Source organism: Ceratina calcarata, unplaced genomic scaffold (genome assembly GCF_001652005.2).
Source record: "Ceratina calcarata isolate Rehan_Ccalc_2016 unplaced genomic scaffold, ASM165200v1 scaffold48.2, whole genome shotgun sequence".
Taxonomy (NCBI): Eukaryota; Metazoa; Arthropoda; class Insecta; order Hymenoptera; family Apidae; genus Ceratina; species Ceratina calcarata.
Window position 1 is genome coordinate 2363389 of NW_017172225.1, and position 18535 is coordinate 2381923.

General features: G+C 38.9%; 4 protein-coding genes across 8 annotated transcripts in view; 2 read left to right on the forward strand and 2 right to left on the reverse strand.

Moving 5' to 3' along the window:
* On the reverse strand, positions 1 to 2326 carry LOC108627899 (uncharacterized). The gene is made up of 4 exons (XM_018029487.2): positions 1573 to 2326; positions 1262 to 1494; positions 921 to 1155; positions 1 to 852 (listed from the first exon to the last, which is right to left on the reverse strand). Exons 1-4 carry the CDS (start codon positions 1670 to 1672, stop codon positions 410 to 412), a joined length of 1011 nt encoding a protein of 336 aa, XP_017884976.1. The 5' UTR covers positions 1673 to 2326; the 3' UTR covers positions 1 to 409.
* On the forward strand, positions 1139 to 7370 carry LOC108627898 (cilia- and flagella-associated protein 65). Its single transcript, XM_018029486.2, has 22 exons — positions 1139 to 1224; positions 1447 to 1579; positions 1681 to 1769; positions 2051 to 2161; positions 2234 to 2453; positions 2593 to 2858; positions 2938 to 3211; positions 3277 to 3465; positions 3549 to 3753; positions 3829 to 4074; positions 4140 to 4371; positions 4447 to 4803; positions 4870 to 4958; positions 5029 to 5299; positions 5368 to 5583; positions 5640 to 5828; positions 5889 to 6142; positions 6218 to 6470; positions 6529 to 6752; positions 6821 to 6989; positions 7061 to 7199; positions 7257 to 7370. The coding sequence occupies exons 4-22, from the start codon at positions 2069 to 2071 to the stop codon at positions 7340 to 7342; spliced, it is 3972 nt and encodes a 1323-aa protein (XP_017884975.1). The 5' UTR covers positions 1139 to 1224; positions 1447 to 1579; positions 1681 to 1769; positions 2051 to 2068; the 3' UTR covers positions 7343 to 7370.
* Positions 7339 to 8853, reverse strand: LOC108627901 (tRNA (guanine-N(7)-)-methyltransferase). Its single transcript, XM_018029488.2, has 6 exons — positions 8444 to 8853; positions 8208 to 8347; positions 7952 to 8136; positions 7767 to 7880; positions 7588 to 7689; positions 7339 to 7511 (listed from the first exon to the last, which is right to left on the reverse strand). Exons 1-6 carry the CDS (start codon positions 8527 to 8529, stop codon positions 7380 to 7382), a joined length of 759 nt encoding a protein of 252 aa, XP_017884977.1. The 5' UTR covers positions 8530 to 8853; the 3' UTR covers positions 7339 to 7379.
* Positions 8854 to 9316: 463 nt separating this feature from the next.
* Arms (Ankyrin repeat-rich membrane spanning) overlaps positions 9317 to 18535 on the forward strand; it is a 30449-nt gene continuing 21230 nt past the window's right edge. Inside the window, exons 1-2 of one of the 5 annotated variants that reach the window (XM_018029278.2) lie at positions 9317 to 9564; positions 9929 to 9999. Coding sequence is in view for 2 of the 5 variants with exons in the window: in XM_026815917.1 (XP_026671718.1) it covers positions 15946 to 16059 (114 nt within the window). In the remaining 3 variants the exon portion in view is untranslated. Of the gene's footprint in view, positions 9565 to 9928; positions 10000 to 12561; positions 16060 to 18535 lie in introns of those variants that run through there. The other 4 variants (XM_026815917.1, XM_026815921.1, XM_026815918.1 and 1 more) reach the window with 4 other exon arrangements.

Below are 18535 nucleotides of genomic sequence, written 5' to 3' on the forward strand. Positions count from 1 at the left end.
AAATTTATTAAATACTGTATTTTTCCAATATAAAAAGATTTATATATTATAAAGTAAACTTTATTTCGTTGCTGGCTAATTGACCATTCCTCGTGGCCTTCATTGATTATGCCTCGGTATAAATCGTATTTATAATTACCATTGTTTTAATACGACGAGTAGTACAAAATATAAAAATGTTTAGTATTGTAAACGGGGGAAAAAACGTTGATATAAAATATCTAGAAAAGAAGATCTTCAATCTTTCTTTAAAACATTCGTTTAAGCGACTCTATCTGGTGTTCATCCAGAAAGGCACTCACTCATACCATATATCTGAAGACTGCATTGATCACAACGGCATCTAATTAAAACATTAGATAACGCGCTGTCGATATGTATTAGTTACGCGCGCGTAACTCGTTAACGATTATGCTCTAACGGTATTACTTTGTTCCGGAAACAGTGAATCGTAACTAGGTGGCAGGTCTTTATCAGCGACCGACGAAGAGACCGCGACTTCGAGCATCGGTGCCGTGGGAACCGGTGGATTTACGGTGCTCTCGTGACGTGGCAGCGGACCGGGCCTCGAGCAGACGCTCGGGTCGGCGCAATCCGTGGCCCAACACAACTTTTGTGATCGCTTGCATATCCATAAACACATAACGAATATTATGAAGCATAGAATTAAAGTAGTCACTGCACCTACTGTTACTTTCGTGCCCGTGCCGGTGCTCACGATCTCGAGACATTTACTTTCATCGTTACAAACACCTGGCACACAGTTGTAAATATCGTCGCAAAAATATTCGTCCATTATACAAGTATTATTGCCGATCGATGTATACTTGGTCGGATCCACTTTACTACAATCTAATCATAAAAAAATATGTTTTACCTTGGCCAGGTCAAGCATAAGATTACAGATTGAACAAACTCACTTGTGAAGGAGGTATAGGCAATGATCAGGGCGAGAGACTCCCCTTCCTGTAACTCCTTTTTCGAAATGAATATTTCAGTTTCTAATTCTGCAGAAGATTTACTATTGATCATCGGATCGAATTCCCCATAGATGACCCATGTCGTGAATGGGAATTCCGATGAATTATCTTCTGGTTTACTGGGATCTAAGAGGCCGCACAATCTCTCCGTCTTATGGCCATCTTTTCTTTTAAACTGCAACGAATTTTCAAGTTTATGCGACAATCTGATCATCGATCATTACAGGCGCATCTGCTATTGCATGTAAGCTCGTTTAACGTAACAGAGAATTACTACTTACTCGTACATAATCTATACAATGTGTTTCGTTTCGTCTGAAGGACATTTTTTGAATAACTCCGAACAAACCATCCCCTTCAGCTGTCTTAAACGTAAACTTGCAATGAACGTTATAACGACGACCGTTCCACCGGTCAAACATGTGTTTTGGTCTGATTATTGCGGCACCACTTTTAATGTCTATAGGCGGCGTTTTACCAAGAAGACGGCAAAGTTTCTCCGTTTCCAAACCATCTACGGAGAGGAGGTTATAGATGAAACATCCTCACGGAAATGAGAAAACTAATTATGTTCGTTTAGGATGAGACTTACATTCGACGTAATTATCGTAGAGCCCGCACAAACTGTAATTCACACAGTTATTCGCGAGGAATAACAAGTTTAAAAGTTTCAAAACGTCCCATCGAGCCATTTTTACAGGAACTGTCAAAAAGCCATAAAGAATCCCACGGGGTACGTTATCATCGATTCGTCGACGTATATGAAGCTGCGTGTGACTAATTTCCCAGGTATTGTCCCGTGAGAAATAGTTAAGCGGAATAAATGATCGTACAGCGTTTTCACGGAATCGTGTCTGAGATTCGATTCACCGTCTTCACGGATACGTCATCCTCCGCGTAGTATCAAAACAAAACGAATGTATCTCACGTAGTCGAGAGAAACACGAGATCGAGATGATCGAGATCGACGATCTCGACGGGATTCGTTCAAAACGAAACTGCGGCTGTCCGCGCGTTGCTAATAAAATAATATTTGCCTGTGTCTTTAATTGAAATAATTTCATTTGAAGAAAATACCTAACGATAAAATGGATAAAATAAAAATAATCAGGCTGGAGTACGAGGACGTGGAAGTTGGCAAAACGGGAGTAAAGACTATAGAAATATGGAACGAATCAATGGTAATAAGCGGTAGTAAACAGCTACGATTACATAGACGTATTATCAGCGTTGATATTGGTTTTCACTCGTAGAAAAATCAAGTGTATCAAGTTCAAAGGGATCCAGCTACGAATCCTTTGGATCACGTATTTCATTTACGTTCCTATACTTGGACTTTAGCGCCGGAAGAAAAATACTTATGCGACATACGTTATCGGCCTCTTGTCGCGGATACTAAAAATGTTGATTATTTCGTGATCACGGATACTACCGGAGCGTGTATGAAAATTATCACACGTGGATCTAGCATCGGTACTTATCGTGTATAGTACTATCAGTTTGCATACGCACGCTTCAAATGAATGTTATCTATAGCTCAAACATTTATTTAATCCCGATTGAATTTCATTTTACTCTACCACTGCATTTCGGATTTTAATAAATCGAACAGGTCCCCAGGTAATTTGTTCGGTGACGAAGATCTTTATGCGTTGCTCGATGGAGAATCAAGAGGTCAAGCGTCGAATAAAATTAAAGAACAAATCGAAAGGCGCCGCGACTTTTATGTTCAATATTGACGAGAAACATAAACCGTTCCAATTAGACACGAGGTACGGTGTAATTAATCCGGGCGCCCGTAAATATATCACAATTACGTTCACGTCGCCGAAAGAGAAGAGATATACCTATTATTTGGTTCTTCTAATTATGCATCAAGTAAATAAAAAAAATTAATGAACATACACTACTTAATAAAGGAAGTGATATTTTAACATAAAATTTGTTGGAAATTTAGAAACCTATCATTATAGAATTACACGGTTATTTGACATCAACGATGTTCGATATCACTCCTTTTACTTATCCCTGGCAAGAGAAAATCGGCTTTAAAGGATATATGACGGATGTGGTTGACACGTTAGAGGATTTACCTCCCGTGTCCTTATCAAAACGTTATTTTAATTTTGGCCAAGCAGACGTGGACGCAGATAACGTCTTCCAAAGAATACCGGATGCAATATGTCTTACTAATCACTGCAATGTAAATGTATTGATCATCTGGGAGGAAGGTAACGAGCAAGTGTAAAAAATGAATCTTGCAAATTCACTTTTTAAATTATTCATCGTATCGCAGATTCCGATGGAATTTTTAAAATAGAACCTCTCGAAATGATAGTGCAACCACACCAGTCCGCTCTATTCGAACTTACATTCAATCCCAATGGAACGAATAGGCTTTACGGCAGAGAAATAATTGGTTCTGCATTCTTGGAACCCAGGAGAGATACTACTTTCCCGTTTGTTATATCAGTGGTAGTAATAGGTCCGCCTTTTAATTATGTATGAGTGTACATAGTAGCTTCTTTAAATAATATTTAAAATATAAAGTCGAACAACCTTCCTTAGGTCATTCCTTCCCCGTCACATCGAATGGATGGATACCGCAGTACGAGATACCTCAAACTGTGATTATGCCACCCTGCGTTCCACCGCACCCAGTCTATACCACTTTCCTGATTAAAAGATTTGGTCATCTGCCTCTTATGTTTCAATTTATTTCACCGCAATCAAGTCATTTCACTGTCAAACCGATGCTCGGCGTGATTTATCAGTACGACGTGCAATCCGTAAATACGTTTATTCATCGTACTTCTCGATTATCAGTCGTCGAATTATTTAATTGCAGTGATTATCAGATAGTCGTAGTTGAATTAGCTCCGGAGTCAAAGAACGAACAGATTTATATAGAGAGATGGACAGTGATCTTTAATGGGAATATAAAGAATGAGAGTTACATAGACTTTAAGGGATACGCGGAGTATGCAAATATCATGATGAACAATAATAATACATTGACCTTCTCACCAGTTCTAGCGCATTGTCAGCAGTTCGCACAACTCGGAATGAGAAATGTTACTCGGCATAAAATAAGGTAAATCAATTTTACTGCTAACGGAGCTGTCGAGTTCCGAATGAAAATAAATCAGTGCTTTATAGGTATCAATTTTATCAATTGCCGCCTGAATTGGGCGTGGAGGAATTGAAAGGTGAGATCATCGCAAACGATACTCTACTCCAAGAATGTTACTTTTCTCCAACTGAGCCAAACGTGAATTACGATTTCGAGGTCCAGTGCATTGTAGTTGTAATAAAGAACGAGCTAACCGTTGGATCGAAGATTTGCATAAATTTAGTTGTTCGTGGGAGAAGCGAGTGGGGGTCATTAGAAGTACGATATTTACGAAATGAATGTAGAAAAGATAGGAAGGAAGAAGTTGTTCATTAGTTTACCCTCGATCCTTAGGCAATTCCAAGAGAAATACATCTTGGAGAGATAGAATACAATGATACCAAGTCGTTGTCCTTCAGTCTCATTAATCCTAGCCCAGTGAATATTTATTATAAATTAATTTGTACTCATCGTAATTTACCGCTTGAAAACATCGACGAAGACGTAAAGTTGCATCCAGCGTCGGAGACGATTTTCGCGGGATCGCGTAAAAAGATTTCAGTGGCCGTTACTCCGCGCACACCGGTTTATTACCAGTTCGCAGTTAAATATCTGATAAGAGTCAATTTCCGATTGGACGACCTGGTGCCGGAACAAACTCCAGTGAAACTTTGCAATGTCTACTGCATGTGCATATTGCCCACGATAAAAGTAACGTTTACTGAGAATTAAAACACTCGCGATTACGGAATTCTTCATACGTGCTCCATATATTAGGTGGCGAACGTATGTGCTTTTGGGCATAATCAGAAGTATTCAATGAACGTGAGCAAGCCATTCCTGTGGCGAGTAATGAGAATAAATAGGTAAACATCGATTTTTAAATGATATCTTTATCGTCGTTACGCGACGATTACCTATCATTTTCTTTTTTAGATTAAATAAGACTTTAGAAAATATGCTGCCAGGAGAGAAAACGGTTTTGGATATGGACCTTTTTCCGATGATCGTGAACAATGGAACCGTTTTAATAAAATGGATGATAATGAATCCTTCGAGGATGCCTGTTCCATTGACTCTTAAAAGAATTAAGCAATGCTCGTGCGAACCTGTCGTGAAGAAGATCGGATTGTCTCTTCAACGTACAGAGATTGATTGCGTACACAAAGATCTTTGTACGTTGTACGTAAAATCGAACAAGTTGGACGTAAGATTTCTCCCAATTATATTACTTAATCAAGAGTACGCTGAAGATTAACATTGATTGACCTATAGCCGAAACAAGAGACAGTTCTTGCTATGGACATACGCTACGCGTTGGAAGGGACGACTGTTATAAGTTGGGACTTGGACATCGGACATGATCGTCATATCATCTTCAATTTGCACATTATGTCCTTGGAACAGAATAAACCGCAAAGCAATTTCTTAACTTTTCGATCGGTCCAATTTGGACAAACCTATTTCGGAGACTTGGCCGGGATGTATAAGGTACGCTTATTTTATTATCTCCTAATAGTGCGTCACATCGATGATTGATATTTTAGATAAATTGGATGTGCAACATCACAAATAGTGATTTGCCATGTTCCGTGGATATAAGTAATATTCATAAGATTAACGAGTACTATCGCTGTGAAGTATTTTCATGTTTCACACAAGGCAATGTCATCAAATCCGGAGGACTCATGCCTATTCTTTTAAAGTTTCAACCCAGAATGTTTGGGGCATATGAAGTATGAAATGTAAAATTGAATCGTGAAATGCTCAGAGAAATAGATTGATCTGTTCTTCAGGTAAAGGTCCTAATAACTATGGGTGATAAAACGGAAGAATTGACAATAAGCGGAGAAGCGTCTTTTGATTCGAGGTCTGCTAGCATCGGGAGGCCAATACCGTCGGATTGCGCCTGCAAAACTCCACTGTTTCCAGCGTACTTTAGCATCGATTGCATAGATATGTGGTGTATACCTACGCATGCTACTATTGTTAAAATGCTTTTGATATACAATAACTTGGACTACGATGCCCTGGCGTACGACTGGAAATGGTATTTGTTCAATATTACAATTTAGACCAATTACTCATCGTTTATCAATCATGAGATTCTTTCATTTTTCTGCAGTCAAGAGGTACTCGACATCGTGCGCGTCGACATATTTCCTCGCAAGGGTATAATGACTCCGAAAGCGGTACAGACTTTCCAGGTGAAAATTTACACTAAAGGATGTCCGTGCCGGATCGATGTCAATATACCTTGCATATTTTTTAACGCGAGTAAAAGACGGGAGTACCAGCGGAGTATTATCAAATACAATATTTTAAGCGAGGAGTTAGAGGGACAATTTGTTATCACGGAGAAAGGAACTTTCGTCCCGGTAGTTAATTAATATTTTATAATTATCCACAAGCTGCTGATATCTTACGTTTCTGTAGAAACCGTGGTTGGAAATACTCGACGAACCGAAAAAATATTATAAAACATTGAGTATACGTTGCAGTATATATAGCGCAGAGGATGAATCTCGGAGAATCAATTTATTGAAAGAGTTAAAAGCTGCGCCGTTAGATGTAATTCTTTTAGATGAGAGAAAAGAACGTGATACCGTAAAGAAAAATGAACTGTTTCTCGTAACGTTTATTTTGGAAGGCATGTTATGGTAAGAATTACATTCCCACGTTTTTAGAGTTGTTTCTCTCGAATTAAGAAACTGAAATTTGTTTCCAGGGATATTGTCAACAGTACGAGATTTCGAAAGATAGTCACAGAAACTTTAATGCAAGAGAGGAATTTATATTATTCCCAATTCATGATGGATCTTGCTGAACGGAAAAGATTAGTACGAAGATCGTATATATCACCACCACTGATGCTCATCCATTCGATATTGCAAGAAGTAAAATACAAATAAATCTCCTGCTTTATATTAATCGAAAGATTAAAAAATAATTGAGTTCTCCACATTAGATGTTGTTTATCATGGTACATGAAGAATTCACTTTAAAAACCGCGCATTTAATTCCTGATGATGATGTGCGACATCGCAACTACCTTAAAATGTTGCCTATGCAAAAGAGGATTTATCTCGAAGAGGATTACAGACGCGGTAATAAATTATTCAGTATTCTTACCGTTCGTTTTATAACGGGAGTATTTCTTTTAGAACATAATAAACCTGATGCTAACCCCGAAGACGAAGCTAACAATCACTTACGATCAGGGTTTCGAGTATCTTTCATGGAGGATTAAAAAAAAATACTTTTATTTATATACAAAATATTTAGCATTACCTAATTTCCGCTTTAAATGGATCTGGAATGCGCCTGAATACAGCTAAAAACTTGTCTCCCTTGTTCCTCGTCACTTTCTTACCCTCCTCTGTGCTTTCATACAGTTTCTCGACTATTGGATCTCTGTCCTTTATGCAAAATTGAATAACACAGTTGGACAGTTCTTCTTCTATTTCATTCGTAACGATAGACGAAGAGACTTACCAGTTCATCTTTAGACATGTCGTCGAATAATGGATGCTCCCGAAAATGAGTTACCATCCACTCATGTAAATCTTTAACATCCGTCACGGTATATACAATCGCCTTTAAACCATAGCACACGTTTATTTAACTGTTATAAAATAATATATTAGTACTTAGATAGATGAAAAACATATTACCCCTTCGGCCAAAACGTAAGCATACTCGGCTAAAAGTGTCTTGTTTATGATTCTCCATTTGTGCTTAGACTTCTTGAAATGTGGATCAGGATATAAGAAAAACATCTTCTTCAACTACAAAAGCGTAGAACAGGTATGAAGAGAAATTAAAAGTTTAGCCAGTTTAAATATATACCTTAGTATACCTGGCCTTTGTAAAAATAATTTGGTAGGTACTTCATTGCATTAGTTCTTAAGCATGCGATGTTCTGATACTGTCCAGGATTTTGTGACCTTAGTGCAGCTATACGATCCATCACATAGTCAGACACTTTGACTCTGATCTCCATGCCAAGTATTAAATTATCAGGGCACATAAGAGATAACGTGACTATTATAAAAGATCAGTGAATTAATTGTTAGAAAGAAGAGACATACAAGACACGTCAAGATTTTGTATACCTAACAATCCTCCATATCCACAACCAACATCTACGAATTCCACACGCTTGTTCATCACTTTATTTTCTTTGGAATCTTCGCTAGATGAGAAATAAAACGGGTATAATGAGCTCCAGTCCATTAACTCCGGTTTGATCGGGCTAGAATTTGATTCCAGATAAGATGAAAGGAATACTTACATAGAGTTCAAATTCTTACGCAAGTTCTCATTGTTCCTATTCAAAATAATTACGTACTATTCAAAACAATGATCCGCTATGGGATTCGAGTGTGCACGTTGTCTGTAATATTTTTTTTGTGGCAATGGCAATAAGTCTGTCATGATGATAATTTGTCAAGCAACGAACCACATGGAGGATAAAGTAACATAACCTGAATCTAACCAATGTGACGAAAGCCACATGAAAGCCACGGTAAACTCATGCTCATTCATCAGTTACCCTATACATCGCTGATGGTTGGCCCATGCGCAGATGCGCATAATGCGATGTACTTATATTCTCGAATATTTAACTATTTAAGGCCCGAATCATTGTTGTAAGATTTATGGAATTTCGAACACAGGATCGTCCGTTGACAAATACTGAAACTCAAGTTTCATTTGAGGTATTTATTTCTCATTATTCCTGAATGATCTAATGACTGGCGTATCGCACGAGCCGGAGCTTCGGTTAATAGAGAGAGAAGGAGAACATCTATTCGGCACGGGACGGGACGTTTTAAAAAGACACGAAAAATTGAAAATTTATTAGATTGTAACCGTAGTTTTGCACTACCATTTCTAAAAAGCAGCGAACCCGTGCCTTCACCCATTTAAATTACTAATGATAAGGTAAACGAAATTTCAACTTGACAAATACGTCGTAAGAAAAGGATTTAAAGATTAAATCGAACGCCGGTATGTCTGTATGAGTAATTACAATACTTATGTGAAGTGATATATAAACGCGTTGAAAGTAAGCATTTACACTGGTAACGTGCGTACGTATGTAAACATACATATAGGGTAAATAATATAGGATTATGTATTTTGTTAAAATATGTTCTTTAATATAATAAAAATTCTATAAATTTCTCGCCCGTTGAAACTTACGACGCATGCGAGAAATCAGCTGTTCGAGGTTCCTAGCCAGCACCGCCTGCTGGACGACGCCAACAGCAGCAAACGAAAAATACGGCGAGATACATTTTTCGTGTCGTGATTTTTGCAGTGGAATTAACGAATTTTATGTGCAACTTAAATGACACAATGCTGTTCGTGGCTGGCTTGACGATGTTGTTTCTAATTTATACGCGTACGGTCTACGTTCTCGTGTAACGAGGTTCGGATACCTTCAAAATCATCGTATTCTCTCAGGTGAGGTTACAATTATCTTAACAAAAGGTTTTACATACATACTCGCATTTCTAGTCAGAGATCGTTTCGAAGAGTCTGAATCATTTGTTCGAAAGTAACAAAGGATTCGTCGTTATCTTACTTTTATTTCACATACATTCGATTTGATCGTCGAGTACTCGCATTCCTAGTGAGTTTTATTAAAAAATTCGAACGTGTCATCTTTTATTAGTTTTTGAGTAATATCTATTGCCGTAATCCTCGTGTTAGAGTATCGCTACGCGAAGGATGAATGCCTTTATAAAGATATTCTTTTATTTCCTTCTTCCCTATCGTGCTCTTTTGTTCCGAATCGATTCTTTATGCGGCTGTTATTTGATCGTAGATTGAATAATCGTGATTCTATCATACATGACGACAACGGGTATCCGGAACGAGCTATCTTTTGTTTAATCGGTGAGTTTGAATTACCAATTACAATTACTGTTTGACGATTGATAGTACTGAATAGTGATAGTGTATAATAGTGATAGTGTACTAATAAGCCTGATGTAATGATTCACGTTGCTGACATTATATAGTGTGTGTATCAGTGAACGTACAAGATAAGTATTGATTTTACAAATAATTTATCGTTAAAGAAATTCAGATTTTTTACAAGTATTAATATATTTCATTTTATGAGCTTGCAACTCAAGATGATGATTTCGTACGTTTTTATGGGTATTATCGAAGTTATAAAAAACGTACTGATAACTAATCGTTTAAGCTAGTAGACAGGAATTTGCCATTTCTCGCGATAGTACGTTCATTAAGTTTCATTTCGTAAACATGATTAACAGCGTATTTCGATTTAGGTAAATGTTAGATTTGAAGAAAGGTGTTTTTATAAATTGAGAAAGTTAAAAATGTACCTCAAATCGTTTTGCGTTTATCGGGAAATTACTCGTCGACCGAAAACGCGCATTCCAGAAGTCAGTCGAAAAGATGCCGACCGAGAACAGACTATTACAATGGGCATAGTATTTTGTATGAGTTCATAGAACAAGATCGTTGCCGCGCGAATCGAAAACAGCGGTCGCTCATTACCAATGGGACGATTAGGTTCCCTGTTGGCAGGTGCGATCGAATTAGCTTCGATTTTCTGATGTAAACATAACCGTACGTGATCCAGCCATCGCGTAATAGAACGGCACTCTCGTTGTATATGATTCGAAACGGAGCGAACGATAAGTGCCGGGTGCCAAATAGTCTACTTGCGGTCGCTATTAAATGTCTTTTCAACTGTTACGTGCCATTAAACAATATGAACGCGTGGCTGCCAGATCCGCGAATGTGGCTGACGTTCGACTCGGAATCGAATTGGGTAAATAATTTTGGAAATTTTCTCTTTAGAACGAGCGTCGCGTTGCGCGACAATGAAACGGAAATAGCTACCTTTTAAATGGGCGTTGCATACTTAAACAGACTGACTGCTCAGGCGGAGCATAATTTATCGTCGTAGTGAGACATTTTCCGTGTTCGAGTAATAGAGTGACATCCTATGCAACAGGTTACAAGTTTTTGTGCGCGGATTTATGACTGAGCTTGTTTATATAGTGTGTGTATCAGTGAACGTACAAGATAAGTATTGATTTTACAAATAATTTATCGTTAAAGAAATTCAGATTTTTTACAAGTATTAATATATTTCATTTTATGAGCTTGCAACTCAAGATGATGATTTCGTACGTTTTTATGGGTATTATCGAAGTTATAAAAAACGTACTGATAACTAATCGTTTAAGCTAGTAGACAGGAATTTGCCATTTCTCGCGATAGTACGTTCATTAAGTTTCATTTCGTAAACATGATTAACAGCGTATTTCGATTTAGGTAAATGTTAGATTTGAAGAAAGGTGTTTTTATAAATTGAGAAAGTTAAAAATGTACCTCAAATCGTTTTGCGTTTATCGGGAAATTACTCGTCGACCGAAAACGCGCATTCCAGAAGTCAGTCGAAAAGATGCCGACCGAGAACAGACTATTACAATGGGCATAGTATTTTGTATGAGTTCATAGAACAAGATCGTTGCCGCGCGAATCGAAAACAGCGGTCGCTCATTACCAATGGGACGATTAGGTTCCCTGTTGGCAGGTGCGATCGAATTAGCTTCGATTTTCTGATGTAAACATAACCGTACGTGATCCAGCCATCGCGTAATAGAACGGCACTCTCGTTGTATATGATTCGAAACGGAGCGAACGATAAGTGCCGGGTGCCAAATAGTCTACTTGCGGTCGCTATTAAATGTCTTTTCAACTGTTACGTGCCATTAAACAATATGAACGCGTGGCTGCCAGATCCGCGAATGTGGCTGACGTTCGACTCGGAATCGAATTGGGTAAATAATTTTGGAAATTTTCTCTTTAGAACGAGCGTCGCGTTGCGCGACAATGAAACGGAAATAGCTACCTTTTAAATGGGCGTTGCATACTTAAACAGACTGACTGCTCAGGCGGAGCATAATTTATCGTCGTAGTGAGACATTTTCCGTGTTCGAGTAATAGAGTGACATCCTATGCAACAGGTTACAAGTTTTTGTGCGCGGATTTATGACTGAGCTTGTTGAATCGGAAGTAATCACGTTTATCTATTCCTTCACGAGGTTCTTATAGCGTGAATTCACATCTAAGTAGATCAGTACATGATAACCGTAATACATGGGCCGAAAGTTTTCATCGTGTACAAAAATTTAATATTTTTCATTGATCCGTGATCAACATTTCTCGCGACATAAATTGAGACAAGGATGAGTAATGTCTGTTTATTTGTAGAACGATTTCACGAATTTCGCCGATTCACAAGATCTCGAAGAATGCGAAAGTGCAGCCGTGACTTGGCACGGTGTTGTCCGTAGTACGGTTCCGATTCATCTGTTATCTGAAAACAGTCTTGTCCCACTTTATTCATATTTATGTATCTGAAACGGCGACCAGCCGAACGGAACGTGACCGAGTTTCGCCGCGAATTCGGAGAAACTCATTCCTGATTTCGTCCCGTTTTTCCGTTGCCCCCCTTATGAATCTCGGCTTTAACCGTTAATTTCATGAAAGTAACGTCAGTTACTCGTAACAGAGACGATTTATTAAGATTAAGTATTGGATTTTAATGAAGCATTGTTTTTTAGATCTACTTACCGTCGTTTGTAAATATCGCAAAAATTTGCATGATAAGAAGAGAACCTTGCTTTTAAGTATCTATTATCTCTATCCCCTTTAATCATAGATGTAATCGTGTGTCGTAAAACAATTCTCTTTAATCTACTATTTTTGATACCTGCATAGGTTTTGTCGTGTATTTCAATTCCCTCGACGTCCTCTTCAATCTCATTAAGGAGTAACAGGGCGAGTCTATTGAATCGTCCAAGCGTTCTATCAAATCTTCCTCGATCAATTGTTTTCCTACCAGTGAACGTGCACATCCGTTTTTTGTAGATGTGTAGCTTGGAACAGTTTAACTCCACTGACGTTTAAACTTAGTTTAATCTTGTGTGCAGCGTTAAATTTAATTTTCATTTCCGACGTTTCAAGATATTTTCGATATTCACTGTCATAGTCGCGTGTTTAACGTATTATACCATGAGATCTTGGAATTTTCTTTGGAGAGCACCCAGCTTGCAATGACATTGATTTCCGCAACGCGTATTGCACAATATGTTACATAACAGCAGACGAGGAACTCGTTTTTAATGAAAAACGGTGAATAGATGCAGTATCCAAAAAAGTTTGCTCTAAAAAATGAACAAGATATCAGGTATTAGAAAGCTGAGAATCTTTAAATAGACCCCGAGTATTTATAAACGAAATCTAATAATTTTCAAATCGAGTCAGAGTGGCGTCGGTGAGATTAATCTCAGCTGACAGTGCGAGTCAGCTGGCTCGACGAACTTTCCGTTAACGAATCGATCCGCGACTTCCAGCAATCGCGCATCATTAAGAGCGAGTGCCTCGTGTAATCTCGAGTTTCCGTGCCGGTGAATCTCGACTTATTCCTACGCGCGCTTCCGCCGCGGGCAGCGAACGATGCCGTTGCGGTGGACAATCCGTCCACGTGGATCGCCCACATGCGTCAGGTATCGTGGCTCGCGGTTCTCTTAATTGTTCCCCGTTTTCAGTGCGCGAAGGATGTTAGCACGGCCAAGTTCTGTGTCAGCGGTGTCCGCTCCAAACCTACTTTTACCGTTTTCGTGTAACTGTGCTTCCTTCGCTCGAACTCAAAGACGTAGTGTAATTTCGACTTGTCGAACCTTTCACGCCTTCGAATCATGATTCCATAGACTTTTGATGTTTGCTTCTGTTCGTGGATGGAACAATGCTCTTCTTTATTAATTCGGGCTTGAATCTTGCGAGAGATAATAATGTTTCTCATTGATCCGCGTTCAGGCGGACGAAGTCGGTGCTGTGTTTCGATCAACGATCTCTCGTTTATCCCTGCCGGGTTCCTGGCTCACGGATGCTAATAAATCGTGATCCCAACGGTGAATAATTCAGTCCGACCGTCGTCACTCGCGGAACGCAGGTGCTTAGAAGTCGACCGCGCGCGATATTTCATCGTGGAATTTTTCACCGTGCAGTGGAAAGTTTGCGTGCTAGTTATTAAAATCGAGTAGGGTCAACGGTGAGAAAGAACGTGGGACACGGATGAATAAATCTCGTTTGACGATTTCTTCGATTGAACCGTCAGAAGTGTCTCTTGGTGGAACGATTCGATTTCAATGTTCGTAGTAAGTGAACAAGATCAATGGGCAAAGTGGATTCACGTTCATTTGTATGAAATACGTATTTATTTCATAATTGTAAAATATGTAAAATTGTCGCTATTAGTTTGCCAACAATCTAATTTCTCTCCTTTGAGAGCCGCGGCCAATGTCATTGAATCAGTGGTAATCGAATTTCAAGTCGCGAAACGCTAAGTGCAGATGATCGGCCTTGGGGCTCTGTTCGACACGATCCAAATATCATAGTTTTAACTGTTACAGCGTTTTTGCAAGAGCGTGTAACTGTTACCTTGACTTGGTTCGTAATCCAATGCAGGAAACGATAGCGATTCAGAGATATCGTTGAACGGTCGCAAGAGATAGCGAATGCTTTTTACGTAGACGTTTATAATAAAGCTACCCTCGAATGTTAAAATGTTGGAAAGTTTCGTGCATTTACGAGAATAGAAAACACGTAGGTGAGAATCGATCGATAAGTGAAGATAAGAGTTTAGCACCGACCATTTCGGCCTGTTAATTTTTATCCTAAAAACGGCGACTTCCTTTTCGATTATAACGCATATACTTCAAATTTTCCATGTTATTTAATAATCTGAAAAGTAAGTACCATTCGACAGACAAGAAGCGTTCGTATTATTATTTAGAGATGAATTAACGTGATAATTCTAAATAGAATACGAGAAGAGACTTAACGTTTAAGTAACACCTACGTAGAGAACGTTATCTGCTATCTGGGTCTTTATCTCACGAGTTAGAGTAGCGTAATCGTTGAGTAATTGGGAAATTGCAAAAGAATCGCGGTACGGATGGACGGGTATCGAGGAGACGTCGCTTGCACTTTCTTCTTCGTCGCGAGAGTTGATATTTCAGTGAAAGTTCACAACTCGGTCGCGTACCCGATCAGCTGACCCATTGATTTCCTCTTGAGCGTTCCCATTATGCCGTTCCACATCACGAGTAATCTACCTTGATAAACGTTCGCGATAAAAGCAATCTTTAGCGCGCTATTAATTTAAATGCCTTTCATGTGATAATCTACAATTTAGCGATAATGTTATTTGTTGATGTAATTTTCAGAAAGCAATACAAATAATACAAAAAGGACAATTTTCTTTTTTTTAAAATTAGATGCAAATGGAAACAAACTCGTAACTATTTTTATGCACATTTTGCGATAAACCTGGTTGAAATTGTTACGTCCAGTAGACGGCAATCTTTATCTTTATGATTGCGCTTGTTGTCAATGAGTCATCGCTCATGCTTTTTGATGATTCTACGTTATGCACGTTTCTTGCATTGAGTTACATGTTATTACCGACTTACAAATACGTTCTTTAGTCCTCGTTTTATTCGCCTCTAATTCAATGAACTGCACGTGGCGTGTTACGGAGCCTTATCAGTGTGAAATTTAAAAAATCGATTTCTTTTTAAATCTCACATTGGTAAGGACCCTTAAATTGCGAAATACGTACGTATTTACATACTTTCTTGTGAACGTCGTACAAGTTGCTAACGACTTTTTATCTCGCGCAATTATTTATTATGCAAGGTTTCTAAACTCCCGAGTGACTGCAAAAAATTCATTTGATGTACAATCGACCGACGGTGAGCATCGATTTCGTTCCCCCGAACGAAAGTGAAAATGTCGCACGTTCCAGTGAAAAGTAAATCGCCGACGAAGAGTTCGAAGCAGGTCTCCTCCCATGGAGAGTATCGCCGGATACAGTTTGCTTTACTGAAGGGACATTTGCACGAGGTAATAAAAGTCAAAAGGAAAACTTGGTAATCTGCTTGAGGGATAAAATACTGGAATATAATAGATTTCTTGCAGAAATTCTTTTCGTTTATAGCCTAGAAGTATATTTGGCTTTCTTCTTTGTCGTCTTTCTTCGCGGTTTTCATTGCCTAATTAAACTCCCGAATTCGTGAGAACTTTGATTGAAAATCCATATTGTAACATTTGTCACAGGCATGCCAAATACGCTTGGCATAAGTAGAACGATTTCCGTCTCCTACGTGAGTGAACATTCAATAATTTCGATGCATACTAAACTTCACTCCTATAATTGAAGTAAACGTTTCACGGAACTGATTTTCATGTACGCGGTTCTGTCGATATGTTTGATAAGTAGGGTAGGATTCGATCAATACCGCAGATATTGCATGACCCAGGAGAATAATCTTTAGTAATAAGTACAAGAGGTTGTACAGTGTTCGCGTTCACTGAATAGATAGATTTATATGTACTTCGTTAGACGTACATTCTAATATTCATACGAAAGTTCGAGAGATATCTCTGTGAGAGACTCGATCGAGAAATCGGTTATTCGTTCTTTGGCTAGTCTTTGGGCACACTTCGTCGCGTTGTCACACCGAATCGAATAAAAGTAATTGACCAATAGCTCTCTACTAACAAGGACGAGACCAGCCATGGTTCAATCGCTGGTCCATTTATTCCCGACCAACCGAACGCTTCGACGTGGTCGCGATTCGATACCGCCACGTATCTGCCTCTAACTATCTCAAATATCCACTTTCAGAAATAGATTAAACAGAGGACCAGATTAATCACGTCCACTTCCTGTGTGTTACCACGATTTGCAATGTTCAATTACTCGAACCTGTCTCGCCCCGGGTCGAACCGCGGCCAAGCTTCCAACGATTTACAACCGTAATTCTACACATTGATCGAGCCTCGTGCATGCATAAATTTCCGCCAAAATATGATGATAGAATTGCTTCCGGTTAACACTAAACATTTCGTAGATTATGAACGTGTGCTCGTTCTTCTGTCCTAACTATTTATCGCCGTCGGTGTTCATCAGACACAATATTCAGACAAGGTTTCAGTCCGATTTTATTGTACGATCGTCCATCTCCTTCAATTTTTTAATTGTTTTACACGCGTAGTCTCTATCTACGCTGAGAGTAGTCTATTTTCGTTAGCATTCGACGGCGTGCCAATGTTCGCCCCACTGGGCGCGACCAGATGATTTATCCGTCTCCATTCTCACGGAGAACGGCGAGATACACGAATCGGTTTGCCAGGATAGGTTTGTCATACAAACTTGGAGCATCTTCCTCCGGGGGGGATCGCTGCCAGCCGGATTCATAATATAATCCGCGTGGTCCGTCGATCGTTGGACCGGAGGAACGAGCAGCATGTCCGCTCTCATGGACATGTCACGGTTCCACGAGTCCCTCCGCGCGATCGCGAATCGATCGGTTAAGCCGGTTTCGTACGTCCAGTTACTCGATTTAAGTGGACTGTTTCAAATGGTGTGAGTTTCGAAGTGGAACTTGGCACCCTTCGGTGTCTCGTCCTGACATTTCGTTTTCTAATCATGGCTCGACGCGAGCAAGCTTGGACGATTGCAAAACCCGTGATAAGTTCCGATTTACTTTCTATGTGAGTATCTCCCTGAATGCATCCTTCTAGTTCTGTGTCTTACGTACGCACGTTGTCCGAATAAGTATCAATGTGATTAAATTAAAAGTACAATCAATACTTCGTCAATTTTAATGAAAATAAAGCAATTCAGATTCATCGATCAGAATTCAGACACTGAAAGGTTTCTTTTATTAATTTCAAACGTGTCCAATATTTCAAGCGTTCGACTTATGTCGGTGTTGGTATTAGCAATTCGTCGTAAATGAATTAACGTATTCCCGGTGTATAACACCGTGCGTTTATTAAAGGTGATTATTAAAAGGCCGCGGTAACGGTCGACAGATACGCATAACAACGCGATGCCAAAAATGCTTTTACGCGATGACTACCAATAGCGAATGTCATTGGGTGCCAAACCTTGCGATCAATCGATCGCTTTTTTGTTTAAGGATGTATTGGCTATACAGTCAATCCCAAAAGTTTATGTACCTTAGAAAAACGCATTTCCTATAATTAAAAAGAAATCAGACGTCGGACGAATAATGCTAATAATAAATAGCTACGTGCTAAAAAATATAGAAGGAAATATCCAATTAAGTATTGACGCTGACGACTAATTTTTTTCTACAAAATTTCGAAAAATGCTTCAAATAAAAGTTATTTTCCTTCTAATTTCGATATTTAACGAGTTACGTATGATTATTTGGCATTTTATTGATGTTGACAAAATCCGACCATCCCAGCGTCGAAACGACGAACTTTTGGCAAAAAATTTCATTTTTCCTTAATTACTCCTAAACCGTTGAATCTATGGGAAAATTGTATAGCACCTTTCTTGTAG